The sequence below is a fragment of the Salmo salar genome, chromosome 14 (assembly GCF_965601325.2).
Source record: "Salmo salar chromosome 14, fSalSal1, whole genome shotgun sequence".
NCBI classification, from domain to species: Eukaryota; Metazoa; Chordata; class Actinopteri; order Salmoniformes; family Salmonidae; genus Salmo; species Salmo salar.
In genome coordinates, this window is record NC_138304.1 from 107,413,598 (window position 1) to 107,436,097 (window position 22,500).

Genomic DNA, 22,500 nt, shown 5'->3' on the forward strand with positions numbered 1-22,500 from the left:
ACAGTTACTGAGCCATACTCTGGAAGGCTCCTAAACAGTTACTGAGCCATACTCTGGAAGGCTCCTAAACAGTTACTGAGCCATAGTCTCGAAGGCTCCTAAACATCTACTGAGCCATACTCTGGAAGGCTCTCTCCTAAACAGCCACTGAGCCATACTCTGGAATGCTCCTAAACAGTTACTGAGCCATACTCTGGAAGGCTCCTAAACAGCTACTGAGCCATACTCTGGAAGGCTCCTAAACAGTTACTGAGCCATACTCTGGAAGGCTCCTAAACAGTTACTGAGCCATACTCTGGAAGGCTCCTAAACAGTTACTGAGCCATACTCTGGAAGGCTCCTAAACAGTTACTGAGCCATACTCTGGAAGGCTCCTAAACAGCTACTGAGCCATACTCTGGAAGGCTCCTAAACAGTTACTGAGCCATACTCTGGAAGGCTCCTAAACAGTTACTGAGCCATACTCTGGAAGGCTCCTAAACAGTTACTGAGCCATACTCTGGAAGGCTCCTAAACAGTTACTGAGCCATACTCTGGAAGGCTCCTAAACAGCTACTGAGCCATACTCTGGAAGGCTCCTAAACAGTTACTGAGCCATACTCTGGAAGGCTCCTAAACAGTTACTGAGCCATACTCTGGAAGGCTCCTAAACAACTACTGAGCCATACTCTGGAAGGCTCCTAAACAGTTACTGAGCCATACTCTGGAAGGCTCCTAAACAGCTACTGAGCCATACTCTGGAAGGCTCTCTCCTAAATAGCTACTGAGCCATACTCTGGAAGGCTCCTAAACAGCTTCTGAGCCATACTCTGGAAGGCCCTCTCCTAAACAGCTTCTGAGCCATACTCTGGAAGGCTCCTAAACAGTTACTGAGCCATAGTCTCGAAGGCTCCTAAACAGTTACTGAGCCATAGTCTCGAAGGCTCCTAAACATCTACTGAGCCATACTCTGGAAGGCTCCTAAACAGTTACTGAGCCATACTCTGGAAGGCTCCTAAACAGTTACTGAGCCATACTCTGGAAGGCTCCTAAACATGGCTGAACACAATCAGAGTCAGATGTGGTGCTGAGCGGTGAGTGTTGGTTTCCATGCTAACTGATGAAATGCTGCATACAGGATCCCTACATAGTGATTAGTAAGGCAGCGCTCCCTCCACATCTTCCTCCTCGGCAGAATTGGTACCACCTTTCTAAACACACAGAGAGGCTAATCCGGGGGAAGAGAGCGAAAGAGAGAACGAAAGACTCTTGTGTGGCCGTCTCCTCTTGGAACTGGTGTAGTCTATATCCTGTTTCACGTCTCTCCTCTTGGAACTGGTGTAGTCTATATCCTGTTTAGTGTCTCCTCTTGGAACTGGTGTAGTCTATATCCTGTTTCACGTCTCTCCTCTTGGAACTGGTGTAGGCTATATCCTGTTTAGTGTCTCCTCTTGGAACTGGTGTAGTCTATATCCTGTTTCACGTCTCTCCTCTTGGAACTGGTGTAGTCTATATCCTGTTTCACGTCTCTCCTCTTGGAACTGGTGTAGGCTATATCCTGTTTAGTGTCTCCTCTTGGAACTGGTGTAGTCTATATCCTGTTTCACGTCTCTCATCTTGGAACTGGTGTAGGCTATATCCTGTTTAGTGTCTCCTCTTGGAACTGGTGTAGTCTATATCCTGTTTCACGTCTCTCCTCTTGGAACTGATGTAGGCTATATCCTGTTTCACGTCTCCCCTCTTGGAACTGGTGTAGTCTATATCCTGTTTAGTGTCTCCTCTTGTAACTGATGTAGGCTATATCCTGTTTCACGTCTCTCCTCTTGGAACTGGTGTAGTCTATATCCTGTTTCACGTCTCTCCTCTTGGAACTGGTGTACTCTATATCCTGTTTCACGTCTCTCCTCTTGGAACTGGTGTAGTCTATATCCTGTCTAGTGTCTCCTCTTGAAACTGGTGTAGTCTATATCCTGTCTAGTGTCTCCTCTTGGAACTATATCCTGTTTCATGTTTAATGAGTCTCACCTCCAGAAGATCCTCACCTGCATTCAGTCCCGTAAAACCTCCCCTTATTTGGAGATATGAAATCTTCCAAAGATATTACTATGATAATCAGATCAGACAGGTATTTTTCAAAACACCCTGAATTTATCTGAGTCTATTTATATATTTATGTGTCCTCTCTTTTCAGAATGACATGTAATGCAATCCTCCTTTTAGAGGGATAATATCTTGAGATTAGGAATACAGAGGAATAGACTACACTCAATATCTCTCCTTGGTTTACACTGTGGTATTGTATAGATGAACTACGATCTACATATTGTATAGAAAGAACATAATGTTGGTCATAGCAGTAGGCTAGAGTCGGACACTTTATATGGAATCTGTACTCCGGAGGGTGAATGAAACCCTCTTGGTGAGGTGTGTCCGATCTGCCAGGTCATCAATGTAAATATACATTTAATTTTTTTAACTGACTTGCCTGGTTAAATAAACATAAACATGAATAATAAATCAATGATAAATACATTCTGGTATAATAAATACATTCTGGTATAATAAATACATTCTGGTATAATAAATACATTCTGGTATAATAAATGTATAATAAATACATTCTGGTATAATAAATACATTCTGGTATAATACATCTATAATAAAAACATTCTGGTATAATACATCTATAATAAATACATTCTGGTATAATACATCAATAATAAATACATTCTGGTATAATACATCAATAATAAATACATTCTGGTATAATAAATACATTCTGGTATAATAAATACATTCTGGTATAATAAATGTATAATAAAAACATTCTGGTATAATACATCTATAATAAAAACATTCTGGTATAATACATCTATAATAAATACATTCTGGTATAATACATCAATAATAAATACATTCTGGTATAATACATCAATAATAAATACATTCTGGTATAATAAATACATTCTGGTATAATAAATACATTCTGGTATAATAAATGTATAATAAATACATTCTGGTATAATACATCTATAATTAATACATTCTGGTATAATACATCTATAATAAATACATTCTGGTATAATACATCAATAATAAATACATTCTGGTATAATAAATACATTCTGGTATAATACATCTATAATAAATACATTCTGGTATAATAAATACATTCTGGTATAATACATCTATAATAAATACATTCTGGTATAATACATCAATATTACAGACATTCTGGCACATAATAGATCAATAATAAATACATTCTGGTTTAATAAATACATTCTGGTATAATACATCTATAATTAATACATTCTGGTATAATACATCTATAATTAATACATTCTGGTATAATACATCTATAATAAATACATACTGGTACCTAGTAGATCAATAATACAGTCTGGTACATGGATCAATAAAGTGTGTCCTACCTCACTGGAGTCCTCCTGCTGGTTGATGACAGTCAGTGCGTCCTCCGCTGCCTGTCTCTTGGCCTCGGCCACCGTCCGCTCCATCTTGGACCGCTCCGTGCTGATCATCTGATGGGCCTTCCTCTCCGCCTCTGAAACCGCCTTCTGGAGCTCTGACATGGCCTGGCGCTTCACCTCGTTCACAGCCTCTTCTGAAACACATTCAGAGATATCCTCAAGGACCCAATCAGCACCCTAACCCCCTACCCCCTAACCCTTCTGGAGCTCTGACATGGCCTGGCGCTTCACCTCATTCACAGCCTCTTCTGAAACACATTCAGAGATATCCTCAAGGACCCAATCAGCCCCCTAACCCCCTAAACACTACCCCCTAACCCTAACTCCCTACCCCTAACCTACCCTAACCCCCTACCCCTTAACCCTAACCCTTTAAACAATATTTCCTGCAACAACCTAAATTGTAATTGAAAAGCATATAAATACGCCTGTCTGGATTTGATTAGAGATTTGATAAAAAATTCAAGTCTGATGCTACTTGAGTAGTAGAATTGAATGAGTCCTATATTATAGACATTTAATGAGCCCTACATTATTATAGACATTTAATGAGCCCTACATTATTATAGACATTTAATGAGCCCTACATTATTATAGACATTTAATGAGCCCTACATTATTATAGACATTTAATGAGCCCTACATTATTATAGACATTTAATGAGCCCTACATTAAAGGCATTTTATGAGCCCTACATTATTAAAGACATTTAATGAGCCCAAGCCTTAATGATTGTACCGCTATCCAATACTTATGCAGTACATGTGATATCATATGTTATCAAAAACATACTGTATATTATGATATAAGCTACTGCACATTACACACAACAGAAGAACATCACAGACCCATAGATGTAGCTAGCTATATGCTCTCTGGGTAAATAAATGAAACTAGCTGCAGTAGGCTAATCTTTTTTAGTGTGAACTGTATTACTGTACTGTATTATGCTGTATTATATGGACTGGAATTACACACATTGTCCAAACCCTGATAAAGCAGGGAGAGAACACGCATTTCTGGTGCAGCACATGCTGCCTACAAAGTTACAAGTATTGGCTAGTGAATTTGATTTACATTTGGAAATATAATAGGGCCAATTTGTATAATTAGTAGGCTGACGCATACAGTTGAATTTGGAAGTTTACATACACTTAGGTTGGAGTCATTAAAACTTGTTCTTCAACCACTCCACAAATTTCTTGTTAATAGTATCACAATTCCAGTGGGTCAGAAGTTTACATACACTAAGATGACTGCGCCTTTCAACAGCTTGGAAAATTCCAGAAAATGATGTCATGGCTTTAGAAGCTTCTGATAGGCTAATTGACATCATTTGAGTCAATTGGAGGTGTACCTGTGGATGTATTTCAAGGCCTACCTTCAAACTCAGTGCCTCTTCGCTTGACGTCATGGGAAAATCTAAATAAATCAGCCAAGACCTCAGAAAAAAAATTGTAGACCTCCACAAGTCTGGTTCATCCTTGGGAGAAATTTCCAAACGCCTGAAGGTACCACGCTCATCTGTACAAACAATAATACGCAAGTATAAACACCATGGGACCACGCAGCCGTCATACCGCTCAGGAAGGAGATGTGTTCTGTCTCCTAGAGATGACCGAATTTTGGTGCGAAAAGTACAAATCAATCCCAGAACAACAGCAAAGGACCTTGTGAAGATGCTGGAGGAAACAGGTACAAAAATATCTATATCCACAGTAAAACGAGTCCTATATCGACATAACCTGGAAGGCCGCTCATCAAGGAAGAAGCCACTGCTCCAAAACCGGCATAAAAAAGCCAGACTACGGTTTGCAACTGCACATGGGGACAAAGATCATACTTTTTGGAGAAATGTCCTCTGGTCTGATGAAACAAAAATAGAACTGTTTGGCCATAATGACCATCGTTATGTTAGGAGGAAAAAGGGGGAGGCTTGCAAGCCGTAGAACACCATCCCAACTGTGAAGCACGGGGGTGGCAGAATCATGTTGTGGGGGTGCTTTGCTGCAGGAAGGACTGGTGCACCTCATAAAATAGATGGCATCATGAGGGGGGAAAATTATGTGGATATATTGAAGCCACATCTCAAGACATCAGTCAGGAAGCTAAAGCTTGGTCGCAAAGGGGTCTTCCAAATGGACAATGACCTCAAGCATACTTCCAAAGTTGTGGCAAAATGGCTTAAGGACAACAAAGTCAAGGTATTTGAGTGGCCATCACAAAGCCCTGACCTGAATCCTATAGAACATTTGTTGGCAGAACTGAAAAAGCGTGAGCGAGCAAGGAGGCCTACAAATCTGACTCAGTTACACCAGCTCTGTCAGGAGGAATGGGCCAAAATTCACCCAACTTATTGTGGGAAGCTTGTGAAAGGCAACCCAAAACGTTTGACCATGTAATAGGCCTGGGTGTAGCTGGTGCAGAGGAGTCAGGCACAGGACAGCAGAGATGAGTAATACACGTAATTTTACTCAAGACTTACAAATACAAGTCGATAATACCTAGCCCACAATACAAACCGTAAATACAACAAACAATCACTCACAAACAAACATGGGGGAACAGAGGGTTAAATAATGAACCAGTAATTGGGGGAATGAAACCAGGTGTGTAAGACAAGGACAAAACAAATGGAAAATGAAAAGTGGATTGGCGATGGCTAGCAGGCCGGTGACGTCAACCGCCGAACGCTGCCCGAACAAGGAGGTGGACCGACTTCAGCAGAAGTTGTGACAGTACCCCCCCTTGACGCGCGGCTCCAGCAGCGTGCCGACACCAACCTCGGGAACGACCCGGAGGACGAGGCGCAGGGCGATCCGGGTGGAGACGGTGGAACTCCCGCAGCAACGAAGATTCCAAGACATCCACCGGCACCCAGCATCTCTCCTCCGGACCGTACCGTACCCCTCCCACTCCACAAGGTACTGAAGGCCCCTCGCCCAAAGCCTCGAGTCCAGGATGGCTCAAACAGCATATGCCGGGGCCCCCTCGATGTCCAGAGGCGAAGGAACCTCCCGCACCTCAGACTCCTGGAGCGGACCAGCCACCACCGGCCTGAGGAGAGACACATAGAACGAGGGATTCATACAGTAATCTGGGGGAAGCTGTAACCTGTAGCATACCTCGTTCAGTCTCCTCAAGACTTTGAATAGCCCCACAAACCATGGGCCCAGCTTCCGGCAAGGCAGGCGGAGGGGCAGGTTTCGGGTCGAGAGCCAGACCCGGTGCCCCGGTGTGAACACCGGGGCCTCACTGTGGTGGCGGTCGGAGCTCGCCTTCTGCCGCCTCACAGCCAGTTGCAGGTGCACATGAGCGGCATCCCAGGTCTCCTCCGAGCGCTTAAAACATTCGTCCACCGCAGGAGCCTCGATCTGGCTCTGATGCCAAGGTGCCAGAACCGGCTGATACCCCAGTACTCACTGGAAGGGGGAGAGGTTAGTGGAGGAGTGGCGGAGTGAGTTTTGGGCCATCTCTGCCCAGGGGATGAACGCTGCCCACTCCCCCGGCCGGTCCTGGTAATATGACCACAGAAACCTACCCACATCCTGGTTTACTCTCTCCACCTGCCCGTTACTCTCGGAGTGAAAACCTGATGTGAGGCTGACCGAGACCCCCAGACATTTCATGAACACCTTCCATACCCTGGACGTGAACTGGGGACCCTGATCAGAGACTATGTCCTCAGGCATCCCATAGTGCCGGAAGACGTGAGTGAACAGGGCCTCCGCAGTCTGTAGGGCCGTAGGGAGACCGGGCAAAGGGATGAGACGGCAGGACTTAGAAAACGAATCCACAATGACCAGGATCGTGGTGTTGCCCTGTGAGGGAGGAAGATCCGTCAGGAAGTCCACCGACAGGTGTGACCACGGCCGTTTTGGAATGGGTAGGGGTTGTAACTTCCCTCTAGGCAGGTGTCTAGGAGCCTTGCACTGGGCAGGAGGAAACATAAACCCTCACGTCCAAGGTGGACCACCAGTACTTCCCACTAAGACAGCGCACTCTCCGACCGATGCCAGGATGACCAGAGGAGGGTGACGTGTGGGCCCAATAGATCAACCGGTCGCGGACAGCAGACGGAACATACAGACGCCCAGCTGGACACTGGAGAGGAGTGGGCTCTGTACGTACGCGTCCAGCTCCCACATTACCGGTGCCACCAGGCAAGAGGCCGGGAATATGGGAGTGTGATCCATGGACCGCTCCTCTGTGTCATACATCCGGGACAGTGCGTCTGCCTTAGCATTCTGGGAACCTGGTCGGTAGGACAGGGTGAACACAAAACGGGTAAAAAAACATGGCCCACCTTGCCTGGCGAGAGTTCAGTCTCCTCGCCGCCCGGGATGTACTCCAGATTGCAATGGTCAGTCCAGATGAGAAAAGGGTGTCTCGCTCCCTCAAGCCAATGTCTCCACGCCTTCAGAGCCTTGACGATAGCCAACATCTCCCGGTCCCCCACATCATAGTTTTGCTCCACCGGGCTGAGCTTCTTCGAAAAGAAGGCACAGGGGAGGAGCTTCGGTGGCATACCTGAGCGCTGAGAGAGCACAGCTCCTATCCCAGCCTCGGACGCGTCCACCTCCACTATAAATGCCAAGGAGGGATCAGGATGAGCCAGCACGGGAGCCGAGGTAAACTTAGCCTTCAGGTGACCAAAAGCCCTGTCCGCCTCAGCCGACCACTGCAGTTGCACCGGTCCCCCCTTCAGCAGTGAGGTAATGGGAGCCGCTACCTGACCAAAACCCCGGATAAACCTCCGGTAGTAGTTGGCAAACCCTAAGAACCGCTGCACCTCCTTTACTGTGGTGGGAGTCGGCCAATTACGCCCTGACGTGGAAATGCGGTACCCTAGGAAAGAGACGGGCTGTTGGAAGAACAGGCATTTCTCAGCCTTGACGTACAGGTCATGCTTCAACAGTCGACCAAGCACCCTGCGCACCAGGGACACATACTCGGCGCGTGTAGTGGAGTATATCAGAATGTCATCGATATACACCACTACACCCTGCCCGTGCAGGTCCCTGAAAATCTCGTCAACAAAGGCCTGGAAGACTGATGGAGCATTCATCAACCCGTACGGCATGACGAGGTACTCATAGTACCCTGAGGTGGTACTAAATGCCGTCTTCCACTCGTCCCCCTCCCGGATACGCACCAGGTTGTAAGCGCTCCTGAGATCCAATTTTGTGAAGAAGCGCGCGGTTGTGCAAACCCACAGTTTCATCAGATGTCCGGGTGGCTGGTCTCAGACCATCCCGCAGGTGAAGAAGCCGGATGTGGAGGTCCTGGGCATGGTTACACATGGCCTGCAGTTGTGAGGCCGGTTGGATGTACTGCTAAATTCTCCAAAACGACATTGGAGGTGGCTTATGGTAGAGAAATGTACATTGAATTACCTGGCAAGAGCTCTGGTGGACATTCCTGCAGTCAGCATTCCAATTGCATGCTCCCTCAGAACTTCAGAAATCTGTGGCATTGTGTTGTGTGACAAAACTCCACATTTTAGAGAGGCCTTTTATTGTCCCCAGCACAAGGTGCACCTGTGTAATGATCCTGCTGTTTAATCAGCCTCTTGATATGCCACACGTGTCAAGTGGATAGATTATCTTGGCAAAGGAGAAATGCTCACTAACAGGGATGTAAACAAATGTGTGGACAACATTTTAGAGAAATAAGCTTTTTGTGGATATGGAAAATTTCTGGGATCTTTTATTTCAGCTCATGAAACATGGGACCAACACTTTACATGTTGCTTTTTTATATTTTTTGTTCAGTATAAGTTACTCCTAAAGAGTGGAGATCCTTTTTCATCAAGTAAACATTACAATATATAATCTGAGAATCCTAGTAGACCTTGACCCTTACCTTGTATTCTCTCGACTCAGTGTGATCAGGCTTTATAAAGAAGTCTTTCATAAACAATGATCAGCAGTGAGCTAATTTCACTGTAGGCTTATTATTGTCTAATTACTTTGCACATGCAAGACTAATTTACTATACTTTTTTCAAAAAAGGAAGTAATTCTGTGATGTTTAATTGGTTTGATCCACTAGAGAGAAGATAGTACACGCATACATCATTGGAAAATAAACTACACTGACGATTTCTGCGTTTGATAAAGACGAGTAGTCGACACGAAGATCCTTTTGTTTTGGCTTTTCACTGTATTCCATATGAGGTAATTTATCAGGTCATCCCTTAGTATATTTATTTCAATTTAAATCCAAATGTAAGAGATACACTTTCAGCTCATTTGGCGTCGGCACGTTCTCTAACCTTAAACATGTGGGTGGTAAATTTAACGTCAGAAGCGAGACGACTGCTTTTTTTTTGTTTGCCTACATCAAGGCTGTAACTTGACTAATTGTTTATGCAAATCAGGCAATTTATATTTAAATTATGCATTTCTATTGTGCTCCCAACAGCACAGCAGAGGAGGAGGAGGAAGAGAAGAGGAGGAGGAGGGGGAGAGGAGGAGGAGGGGAAGAGGAGGAGAAGGAGAGAGGAGGATGAGGGGAGGAGGTGCAGAGGAGGAGGGGGGAGGAGGAGAGAGGAGGAGGAGGGGAGGAGGTGCAGAGGAGGAGGGGAGGAGGAGGAGGAGGAGAGGAGGAGGAGGAGGAGGAAGACATTGTGCATGGCGTGTGTGTGTCTGGTGTCTGAATGTTTATCACCGACTGTAAACGTTTAACCTCCAACAGATGCGTTGGTTGCCAATCCTCCGTTGTATAAAATCCTCTACAGGAATCACAGGGCCGTGAAAAAGGATTTGCACCCTTTTCTACATTTCTCTACTTTTGCAAATTTTTGATACTGAATTAAATCAGATCTTCAACCAAAACCACATTTTAGATAAAGGGAACCTGAGTGAACAAATAAGACAACAATTACATACAGTGCCCCTGTGTGAAAAAACAAATTGCCCCCCTTTACACTCAATAACTGGTTGTGCCACCTTTAGCTGCAATGACTCCAACCAAACACAAATGTCGTTGAGTTAAAGCAGTTCTGCATGGAAGAGTGGGCCAAAATTCCTCCACAGCAATGTGAGAGACTTTTCAAAAACTACAGGAAGTGTTTGGTTGCAGTCAAAATATGCGAAAAAAATTGAGAAAATCAGAAAGGGGCAAATACTTTTTCACGGCCCTGTACGTCTCCACTGGATAAATATGCTGGCGAGCCTAACACATACATAACACATACATACACATAAAACATTATTATTGAGAGCGGAAGATAAGAAATTTATAATGTAATTATATATTATAATTATATATAATTCATTGTAATTTAAGATCATACGTGTGATTCAATCATACACTCTAAGAAAAAAAAGTGTTCGAAAAGGGTTCTCGACTGTTCCCATAGAATAACTCTTTTTGCTTCCAGGTAGAACCCTTTTTTGGTTCCAGGTAGAACTCTTTTTGCTTCCAGGTAGAACTCTTTTTGGTTCCAGGTAGAACACTTTTTGCTTCCAGGTAGAACTCTTTTGAGTTCCATTTAGAACCCTCTGTGTAAAAGGTTCAACAAAGAACTCAAAAGGGTTCGTACCAAATGGGTTCTACCTGGAACCAAAAAGGGTTCTCCAAAGGGGACAACCAAATAACCCTTTTAGGGTCTAGATAGCTCACTGTACGGAGAGGCTGACTTCATAGACTGAACCAGATATCCACAAACCTATGAGCAGAAGCTCAGCCAATTGTTGGGTATTTTAAAAGCGAAGGATCTTTCATTGTGATTGATCTAAACTGTTAAACCAGACTGTAAATGTACTGTTACGCGCTGCGCTGGAGTCATGGAAATTGCTCCGGCGCAGTTTGATAAGTAACCCTTGTTTCTGGGCTTGTGATTACACAAATGAGACGTTCCAAATGGCACCCTATTCCCTACATCGTGCACTACTTTAGACCAGAACCCTATGGGGTAGTGCACTACTTTAGACCAGAACCCTATGGGGAAGTGCACTACTTTAGGCCAGACCCCAATGGGGTAGTGCACTACTTTAGACCAGAACCCTATGGGGTACTGAACTACTTTAGACCAGAGCCCTATGGGGAAGTGCAGTACTTCAGACCAGAACCCTATGGGGTAGTGCACTACTTTAGACCAGACCCCAATGGAGTAGTGCACTACATTTAACCAGGGATCCTGGTGATGCTATCTAAAGGAAGGAGGAGCGTGGTAGTCTCCCAGGGTGCCTGGTGATGCTATCTAAAGGAACGAGGAGCGTGGTAGTCTCCCAGGGTGTCTGGTGATGCTATCTAAAGGAACGAGGAGCGTGGTAGTCTCCCAGGGTGTCTGGTGATGCTATCTAAAGGAACGAGGAGCGTGGTAGTCTCCCAGGGTGCCTGGTGATGCTATCTAAAGGAACGAGGAGCGTGGTAGTCTCCCAGGGTGTCTGGTGATGCTATCTAAAGGAACGAGGAGCGTGGTAGTCTCCCAGGGTGTCTGGTGATGCTATCTAAAGGAACGAGGAGCGTGGTAGTCTCCCAGGGTGTCTGGTGATTCTATCTAAAGGAACGAGGAGCGTGGTAGTCTCCCAGGGTGTCTGGTGATGCTATCTAAAGGAACGAGGAGCGTGGTAGTCTCCCAGGGTGTCTGGTGATGCTATCTAAAGGAACGAGGAGCGTGGTAGTCTCCCAGGGTGTCTGGTGATGCTATCTAAAGGAACGAGGAGCGTGGTAGTCTCCCAGGGTGTCTGGTGATGCTATCTAAAGGAACGAGGAGCGTGGTAGTCTCCCAGGGTGTCTGGTGATGCTATCTAAAGGAACGAGGAGCGTGGTAGTCTCCCAGGGTGTCTGGTGATGCTATCTAAAGGAACGAGGAGCGTGGTAGTCTCCCAGGGTGTCTGGTGATGCTTTCTAAAGGAACGAGGAGCGTGGTAGTCTCCCAGGGTGCCTGGTGATGCTATCTAAAGGAACGAGGAGCGTGGTAGTCTCCCAGGGTGTCTGGTGATGCTATCTAAAGGAACGAGGAGCGTGGTAGTCTCCCAGGGTGTCTGGTGATGCTATCTAAAGGAACGAGGAGCGTGGTAGTCTCCCAGGGTGTCTGGTGATTCTATCTAAAGGAACGAGGAGCGTGGTAGTCTCCCAGGGTGTCTGGTGATGCTATCTAAAGGAACGAGGAGCGTGGTAGTCTCCCAGGGTGTCTGGTGATGCTATCTAAAGGAACGAGGAGCGTGGTAGTCTCCCAGGGTGTCTGGTGATGCTATCTAAAGGAACGAGGAGCGTGGTAGTCTCCCAGGGTGTCTGGTGATGCTATCTAAAGGAACGAGGAGCGTGGTAGTCTCCCAGGGTGTCTGGTGATGCTATCTAAAGGAACGAGGAGCGTGGTAGTCTCCCAGGGTGTCTGGTGATGCTATCTAAAGGAACGAGGAGCGTGGTAGTCTCCCAGGGTGTCTGGTGATGCTATCTAAAGGAACGAGGAGCGTGGTAGTCTCCCAGGGTGTCTGGTGATGCTATCTAAAGGAACGAGGAGCGTGGTAGTCTCCCAGGGTGTCTGGTGATTCTATCTAAAGGAACGAGGAGCGTGGTAGTCTCCCAGGGTGTCTGGTGATGCTATCTAAAGGAACGAGGAGCGTGGTAGTCTCCCAGGGTGTCTGGTGATGCTATCTAAAGGAACGAGGAGCGTGGTAGTCTCCCAGGGTGCCTGGTGATGCTATCTAAAGGAACGAGGAGCGTGGTAGTCTCCCAGGGTGTCTGGTGATGCTATCTAAAGGAACGAGGAGCGTGGTAGTCTCCCAGGGTGTCTGGTGATGCTATCTAAAGGAACGAGGAGCGTGGTAGTCTCCCAGGGTGTCTGGTGATGCTATCTAAATGAACGAGGAGCGTGGTAGTCTCCCAGGGTGCCTGGTGATGCTATCTAAAGGAACGAGGAGCGTGGTAGTCTCCCAGGGTGCCTGGTGATTCTATCTAAAGGAACGAGGAGCGTGGTAGTCTCCCAGGGTGCCTGGTGATTCTATCTAAAGGAACGAGGAGCGTGGTAGTCTCCCAGGGTGTCTGGTGATGCTATCTAAAGGAACGAGGAGCGTGGTAGTCTCCCAGGGTGTCTGGTGATGCTATCTAAAGGAACGAGGAGCGTGGTAGTCTCCCAGGGTGTCTGGTGATGCTATCTAAAGGAACGAGGAGCGTGGTAGTCTCCCAGGGTGTCTGGTGATTCTATCTAAAGGAACGAGGAGCGTGGTAGTCTCCCAGGGTGTCTGGTGATGCTATCTAAAGGAACGAGGAGCGTGGTAGTCTCCCAGGGTGTCTGGTGATGCTATCTAAAGGAACGAGGAGCGTGGTAGTCTCCCAAGGTGTCTGGTGATGCTATCTAAAGGAACGAGGAGCGTGGTAGTCTCCCAGGGTGTCTGGTGATTCTATCTAAAGGAACGAGGAGCGTGGTAGTCTCCCAGGGTGTCTGGTGATGCTATCTAAAGGAACGAGGAGCGTGGTAGTCTCCCAGGGTGTCTGGTGATGCTATCTAAAGGAACGAGGAGCGTGGTAGTCTCCCAGAGATCCTGGTGATGCTATCTAAAGGAACGAGGAGCGTGGTAGTCTCCCAGGGTGTCTGGTGATGCTATCTAAAGGAACGAGGAGCGTGGTAGTCTCCCAGGGTGTCTGGTGATGCTATCTAAAGGAACGAGGAGCGTGGTAGTCTCCCAGGGTGTCTGGTGATGGTATCTAAAGGAACGAGGAGCGTGGTAGTCTCCAGGGTGTCCTGGTGATGCTATCTAAAGGAACGAGGAGCGTGGTAGTCTCCAGGGTGTCTGGTGATGCTATCTAAAGGGATGCTATCTAAAGGAACGAGGAGCGTGGTAGTCTCCCAGGGTGTCTGGTGATGCTATCTAAAGGAACGAGGAGCGTGGTAGTCGCCCAGGGTGTCTGGTGATGCTATCTAAAGGAACGAGGAGCGTGGTAGTCTCCCAGGGTGTCTGGTGATGCTATCTAAAGGAACGAGGAGCGTGGTAGTCTCCCAAGGTGTCTGGTGATGCTATCTAAAGGAACGAGGAGCGTGGTAGTCTCCCAGGGTGTCTGGTGATGCTATCTAAAGGAACGAGGAGCGTGGTAGTCTCCCAGGGTGTCTGGTGATGCTGAATTCTGTTTAAATCTATGTTACCTGTTCTATTTTCCAGACCGGGTAATTATTTCCTTCGTGCTTGGTCAATCAAGGGGATAATTTATTTTCTCCAGGGCTTTCAGAAGAAAGTAAATGTGGGTAAACTAATGAAAACTCTCTGTAGAAGAGAAACAATTATCTAATACCTACCAGTTAGTCTTCAAAATTATCACAAATCACCACTCTGTTTAAAAAAAAAATATTATCATTAAAGAATATTGTAATAATCGCTGGTAAGAGAGAGAGAGGAAAGAGTTCATTCCTACTGTTAAACCAATAAGTTAATGTAGAGAGACCAGCTACTTACTGATGCTGATCAGCCAGGACAGACCAGCTACTTACTGACACTGATCAGCCAGGACAGACCAGCTACTCACTGACACTGATCAGCCAGGACAGACCAGCTACTTACTGACGCTGATCAGCCAGGACAGACCAGCTACTTACTGACACTGATCAGCCAGGACAGACCAGTTACTTACTGACACTGATCAGCCAGGACAGACCAGCTACTTACTGATGCTGATCAGCCAGGACAGAACAGCTACTTACTGATGCTGATCAGCCAGGACAGACCAGCTACTCACTGACGCTGATCAGCCAGGACAGACCAGCTACTTACTGACACTGATCAGCCAGGACAGACCAGCTACTTACTGATGCTGATCAGCCAGGACAGAACAGCTACTTACTGATGCTGATCAGCCAGGACAGACCAGCTACTCACTGACGCTGATCAGCCAGGACAGACCAGCTACTTACTGACACTGATCAGCCAGGACAGACCAGCTACTCACTGACGCTGATCAGCCAGGACAGACCAGCTACTCACTGGCACTGATCAGCCAGGACAGACCAGCTACTCACTGACGCTGATCAGCCAGGACAGACCAGCTACTCACTGGCACTGATCAGCCAGGACAGACCAGCTACTCACTGACGCTGATCAGCCAGGACAGACCAGCTACTTACTGACACTGATCAGCCAGGACAGACCAGCTACTCACTGGCACTGATCAGCCAGGACAGACCAGCTACTCACTGACGCTGATCAGCCAGGACAGACCAGCTACTCACTGACGCTGATCAGCCAGGACAGACCAGCTACTTACTGACACTGATCAGCCAGGACAGATCAGTTACTTACTGATGCTCATCAGCCAGGACAGAAGTTTATGCTCTTTATTAACTTATGGAATGTTCTGGAATAGCTTTCGTAGGAAACCTCCCCAAACTACAAAATATTTTTAGAGTGCTGTGTGGTGTGTGTGTGTGTGTGTGTGTGTGTGTGTGTGTGTGTGTGTGTGTGTGTGTGTGTGTGTGTGTGTGTGTGTGTGTCTACCAGTGCTCCCTGTCTGCAGTGGAGGAGGTTGCAGACATGGGGTGAGACTGAGAGTCTAAAAAATGTTATTCTTATCCACAGCCAGCCATGAAAAAGGAGGGAGGAAGAGAGGGAGAGAGAGAGAGAGAGGGAGGGAGAGAGAGCGAGAGGGAGGGAGAGAGAGAGAGGGAGAGAGAGACAGAGAGAGAGAGAGAGAGAGAGAGAGAGAGAGAGAGAGAGAGAGAGAGGTGTTCACCAGCTTTCTTCCAGATCTCTTCAGGTACGTATCCGGTCGTCACTGATCTGTTGAGAATCTCTGGAAGACAGAAACACAACTAGTAGACACACAGCCCAGTGAACTAGTAGACACACAGCCCAGTGAACTAGTAGACACACAGCCCAGTGAACTAGTAGACACACAGCCCAGTGAACTAGTAGACACACAGCCCAGTGAACTAGTAGACACACAGCCCAGTGAACTAGTAGACACACAGCCCAGTGAACTAGTAGACACACAGCCCAGTGAACTAGTAGACACACAGCCCAGTGAACTAGTAGACACACAGCCCAGTGAACTAGTAGACACACAGCCCAGTGAACTAGTAGACACACAGCCCAGTGAACTAGTAGACACACAGCCCAGTGAACTAGTAGACACACAGCCCAGTGAACTAGTAGACACACAGCCCAGTGAACTAGTAGACACACAGCCCAGTGAACTAGTAGACACACAGCCCAGTGAACTAGTAGACACACAGCCCAGTGAACTAGTAGACACACAGCCCAGTGAACTAGTAGACACACAGCCCAGTGAACTAGTAGACACACAGCCCAGTGAACTAGTAGACACACAGCCCAGTGAACTAGTAGACACACAGCCCAGTGAACTAGTAGACACACAGCCCAGTGAACTAGTAGACACACAGCCCAGTGAACTAGTAGACACACAGCCCAGTGAACTAGTAGACACACAGCCCAGTGAACTAGTAGACACACAGCCCAGTGAACTAGTAGACACACAGCCCAGTGAACTAGTAGACACACAGCCCAGTGAACTAGTAGACACACAGCCCAGTGAACTAGTAGACACACAGCCCAGTGAACTAGTAGACACACAGCCCAGTGAACTAGTAGACACACAGCCCAGTGAACTAGTAGACACACAGCCCAGTGAACTAGTAGACACACAGCCCAGTGAACTAGTAGACACACAGCCCAGTGAACTAGTAGACACACAGCCCAGTGAACTAGTAGACACACAGCCCAGTGAACTAGTAGACACACAGCCCAGTGAACTAGTAGAAACACAGCCCAGTGAACTAGTAGACACAGCCCAGTGAACTAGTAGACACACAGCCCAGTGAACTAGTAGACACACAGCCCAGTGAACTAGTAGACACACAGCCCAGTGAACTAGTAGACACACAGCCCAGTGAACTAGTAGACACACAGCCCAGTGAACTAGTAGACACACAGCCCAGTGAACTAGTAGACACACAGCCCAGTGAACTAGTAGACACACAGCCCAGTGAACTAGTAGACACAGCCCAGTGAACTAGTAGACAGACACACAGCCCAGTGAACTAGTAGACACAGCCCAGTGAACTAGTAGACACACAGCCCAGTGAACTAGTAGACACACAGCCCAGTGAACTAGTAGACACACAGCCCAGTGAACTAGTAGACACACAGCCCAGTGAACTAGTAGACACACAGCCCAGTGAACTAGTAGACACACAGCCCAGTGAACTAGTAGACACAGCCCAGTGAACTAGTAGACACACAGCCCAGTGAACTAGTAGACACACAGCCCAGTGAACTAGTAGACACACAGCCCAGTGAACTAGTAGACACAGCCCAGTGAACTAGTAGACACACAGCCCAGTGAACTAGTAGACACAGCCCAGTGAACTAGTAGACACACAGCCCAGTGAACTAGTAGACACACAGCCCAGTGAACTAGTAGACACACAGCCCAGTGAACTAGACAGTGATAAAACACACAGCAGTAAAAGGTAATGGAGGAGGGTTAGTGTAGTTATCTTGTCTGCTCTGTGTCCTGCTGCGTCCTTTCTGATAACTGGTACTATAGTATAATGAAGATAGTTATACCTGTAGTGTAGTTATCCTGTAGTGTAGTTATACCTGTAGTGTAGTTATCTTGTCCTGTAGGACTCTGCTGTCTGCTCTGGGTCCTGCTGACTCCTTTCTTCAGGTCCTCCGCGTCGCTGTATCGTCTGATCCAGTAGTTAAGCTCCTCCCTGTCTGCCTCCTGGCAGCGCCGCAGCACGGTGAGAGAACGCCTCGTCTTCTCTACCATGTCCATGATGCAGTTCAGCAGCTGAGGAGGGGGAAGGTACTGTATCAGGAAGAGGAGGGGGAAGGTACTGTATCAGGAAGAGGAGGGGGAAGGTACTGTATCAGGAAGAGGAGGAGGAAGGTGGAAGGTACTGTATTAGGATGAAGGTACTGTATCAGGAGGAAGGTACTGTATTAGGATGAAGGTACTGTATCAGGAGGAAGGTACTGTATTAGGATGAAGGTACTGTATCAGGAGGAAGGTACTGTATCAGGAGGAAGGTACTGTATCAGGAGGAAGGTACTGTATCAGGGGGAAGGTACTGTATCAGGAGGAAGGTACTGTATCAGGAGGAAGGTACTGTATCAGGGGGAAGGTACTGTATCAGGAGGAAGGTACTGTATCAGGAGGAAGGTACTGTATCAGGGGGAAGGTACTGTATCAGGAGGAAGGTACTGTATCAGGGGGAAGGTACTGTATCAGGAAGAGGAGGGGGGAAGGTAATGTATCAGGAGAGGAGGAAGGTACTGTATCAGGAGGGAAGGTACTGTATCAGGGGGAAGGTACTGTATCAGGAGGGAAGGTACTGTATCAGGAGGAAGGTACTGTATCAGGGGGAAGGTACTGTATCAGGGGGAAGGTACTGTATCAGGAGGAAGGTACTGTATCAGGAGGAAGGTACTGTATCAGGGGGAAGGTACTGTATCAGGAGGAAGGTACTGTATCAGGGGGAGGAGGGGGGAAGGTACTGTATCAGGGGGAGGAGGGGGAAGGTACTGTATCAGGAGGAAGGTACTGTATCAGGGGGAAGGTACTGTATCAGGGGGAGGAGGGGGAAGGTACTGTATCAGGAGGAAGGTACTGTATCAGGGGGAAGGTACTGTATCAGGAGGAAGGTACTGTATCAGGGGGAGGAGGGGGGAAGGTACTGTATCAGGAGGAAGGTACTGTATCAGGGGGAAGGTACTGTATCAGGAAGAGGAGGGGGAAGGTACTGTATCAGGAAGAGGAGGGGGAAGGTACTGTATCAGGGGGAAGGTACTGTATCAGGGGGAAGGTACTGTATCAGGAGGAAGGTACTGTATCAGGGGGAGGAGGGGGAAGGTACTGTATCAGGAGGAAGGTACTGTATCAGGAGGAAGGTACTGTATCAGGGGGAGGAGGGGGAAGGTACTGTATCAGGAGGAAGGTACTGTATCAGGGGGAAGGTACTGTATCAGGGGGAAGGTACTGTATCAGGAGGAAGGTACTGTATCAGGGGGAGGAGGGGGGAAGGTACTGTATCAGGAGGAAGGTACTGTATCAGGGGAAGGTACTGTATCAGGGGGAAGGTGCTGTATCAGGAGGAAGGTACTGTATCAGGGGGAAGGTACTGTATCAGGAGGAAGGTACTGTATCAGGAGGAAGGTACTGTATCAGGAGAGGAGGGGGGAAGGTACTGTATCAGGGGGAAGGTACTGTATCAGGGGGAAGGTACTGTATCAGGGGGAAGGTACTGTATCAGGAGGAAGGTACTGTATCAGGGGGAAGGTACTGTATCAGGGGAAGGTACTGTATCAGGGGGGAAGGTACTGTATCAGGAGGAAGGTACTGTATCAGGGGGAGGAGGGGGAAGGTAATGTATCAGGAGGAAGGTACTGTATCAGGGGGAAGGTACTGTATCAGGGGGAAGGTACTGTATCAGGAGGAAGGTACTGTATCAGGGGGAGGAGGGGGAAGGTAATGTATCAGGGGGAAGGTACTGTATCAGGGGGAGGAGGGGGAAGGTAATGTATCAGGGGGAAGGTACTGTATCAGGAGGAAGGTACTGTATCAGGAGGAAGGTACTGTATCAGGAGGAAGGTACTGTATCAGGAGGAAGGTACTGTAACAGGGGGAAGGTACTGTATCAGGAGGAAGGTACTGTACAGGAGGAAGGTACTGTATCAGGAGAGGAGGAGGAAGGTACTGTATCAGGGGGAAGGTACTGTATCAGGGGGGAAGGTACTGTACAGGAGGAAGGTACTGTATCAGGAGGAAGGTACTGTATCAGGGGGAAGGTACTGTATCAGGGAGGAGGAGGAAGGTACTGTATCAGGAGGAAGGTACTGTATCAGGGGGAAGGTACTGTATCAGGAGAGGAGGGGAAGGTACTGTATCAGGAGGAAGGTACTGTATCAGGGGAAGGTACTGTATCAGGAGGAAGGTACTGTATCAGGGGGAAGGTACTGTATCAGGGGAAGGTACTGTATCAGGAGGAAGGTACTGTATCAGGGGAAGGTACTGTATCAGGGGGAAGGTACTGTATCAGGAGGAAGGTACTGTATCAGGGGAGGAGAAGGAGTACTGTATCAGGGGGAAGGTACTGTATCAGGAGGAAGGTACTGTATCAGGGGGAGGAGGGGGGAGGTACTGTATCAGGGAGGAGGAGGAAGGTACTGTATCAGGGAGGAGGGGGAAGGTACTGTATCAGGGGGAGGAGGAAGGTACTGTATCAGGGAGGAGGGGGGAAGGTACTGTATCAGGGGAGGAGGGGGAAGGTACTGTATCAGGAGGGGGGGGAAGGTACTGTATCAGGGGGAGGAGGGGGGAAGGTACTGTATCAGGGAGGAGGGGAAGGTACTGTATCAGGGGAAGGTACTGTATCAGGGGGAGGTACTGTATCAGGAGGAAGGTACTGTATCAGGGGGAAGGTACTGTATCAGGGGGAAGGTACTGTATCAGGAGGAAGGTACTGTATCAGGGGGAAGGTGCTGTATCAGGAGGAAGGTACTGTATCAGGAGGAAGGTACTGTATCAGGAGGAAGGTACTGTATCAGGAGGAAGGTACTGTATCAGGAGGAAGGTACTGTATCAGGAGGAAGGTACTGTATCAGGGGGAAGGTACTGTATCAGGAGGAAGGTACTGTATCAGGAGGAAGGTACTGTATCAGGGGGAAGGTACTGTATCAGGGGGAAGGTACTGTATCAGGAGGAAGGTACTGTATCAGGGGGAAGGTACTGTATCAGGAAGAGGAGGGGGAAGGTACTGTATCAGGAAGAGGAGGGGGAAGGTACTGTATCAGGGGGAAGGTACTGTATCAGGGGGAGGTACTGTATCAGGAAGAGGAGGGGAAGGTACTGTATCAGGGGGAGGTAATGTATCAGGGGGAAGGTACTGTATCAGGAGGAAGGTACTGTATCAGGGGGAAGGTACTGTATCAGGAGGAAGGTACTGTATCAGAAGAGGAGGGGGAAGGTACTGTATCAGGGGGAAGGTACTGTATCAGGAGGAAGGTACTGTATCAGGGGGAAGGTACTGTATCAGGGGGAAGGTACTGTATCAGGAAGAGGAGGGGGTAGGTACTGTATCAGGAAGAGGAGGGGGGAAGGTACTGTATCAGGAGGAAGGTACTGTATCAGGGGGAAGGTACTGTATCAGGGGGAAGGTACTGTATCAGGGGGAAGGTACTGTATCAGGGGGAGGTACTGTATCAGGAAGAGGAGGGGGAAGTTACTGTATCAGGGGGAAGGTAATGTATCAGGAAGAGGAGGGGGGAGGTACTGTATCAGGGGGAGGTACTGTATCAGGAAGAGGAGGGGGAAGTTACTGTATCAGGGGGAAGGTAATGTATCAGGAAGAGGAGGGGGAAGTTACTGTATCAGGGGGAAGGTAATGTATCAGGAAGAGGAGGGGGAAGTTACTGTATCAGGGGGAAGGTAATGTATCAGGAAGAGGAGGGGGGAGGTACTGTATCAGGAGGAAGGTAATGTATCAGGAAGAGGAGGGGGAAGTTACTGTATCAGGGGGAAGGTAATGTATCAGGAAGAGGAGGGGGGAGGTACTGTATCAGGGGGAGGTACTGTATCAGGAAGAGGAGGGGGTAGGTACTGTATCAGGGGGAAGGTACTGTATCAGGGGGAAGGTACTGTATCAGGAGGAAGGTACTGTATCAGGAGGAAGGTACTGTATCAGGGGGAAGTTACTGTATCAGGAGGAAGGTACTGTATCAGGGGGAAGGTACTGTATCAGGGGGAAGGTACTGTATCAGGAGGAAGGTACTGTATCAGGGGGAGGTACTGTATCAGGAGGAAGTCACACGACAAGTGTGAAGCCTCATTTATACCCTACGCAGTAGACAATGCAACAACTAGAAATTCCTATGGCCATCTTGGGTAGTTGCAAAAATGACGCAGACGTGTGCAGACCCGCAATTATTGTCATTTTTGTAATTTAGCGGACGTGCTTATGCAGAGCGACTTACACTTATAAACTTGACTAAATTATGAAGGATCGCCATTGTGCGTCGGTGTTCTTGCGTTGCATACAAATGGAATAAATTAGGCCCATTTATCA

The 22,500-nt window shown here is 47.7% G+C and overlaps 1 protein-coding gene across 1 annotated transcript in view; it reads right to left on the reverse strand.

Moving 5' to 3' along the window:
- LOC106591960 (protein CBFA2T1) overlaps positions 1 to 22,500 on the reverse strand; it is a gene marked incomplete at its 5' end in the record, with an annotated part of 45,288 nt that overhangs the window by 7,235 nt on the left and 15,553 nt on the right. Inside the window, 3 exons of the mRNA XM_082961427.1 lie at positions 3,414 to 3,604; positions 16,143 to 16,202; positions 18,032 to 18,227. Coding sequence (XP_082817553.1) covers positions 3,414 to 3,604; positions 16,143 to 16,202; positions 18,032 to 18,227 — 447 coding nt within the window. The remainder of the gene's footprint in view (positions 1 to 3,413; positions 3,605 to 16,142; positions 16,203 to 18,031; positions 18,228 to 22,500) is intronic.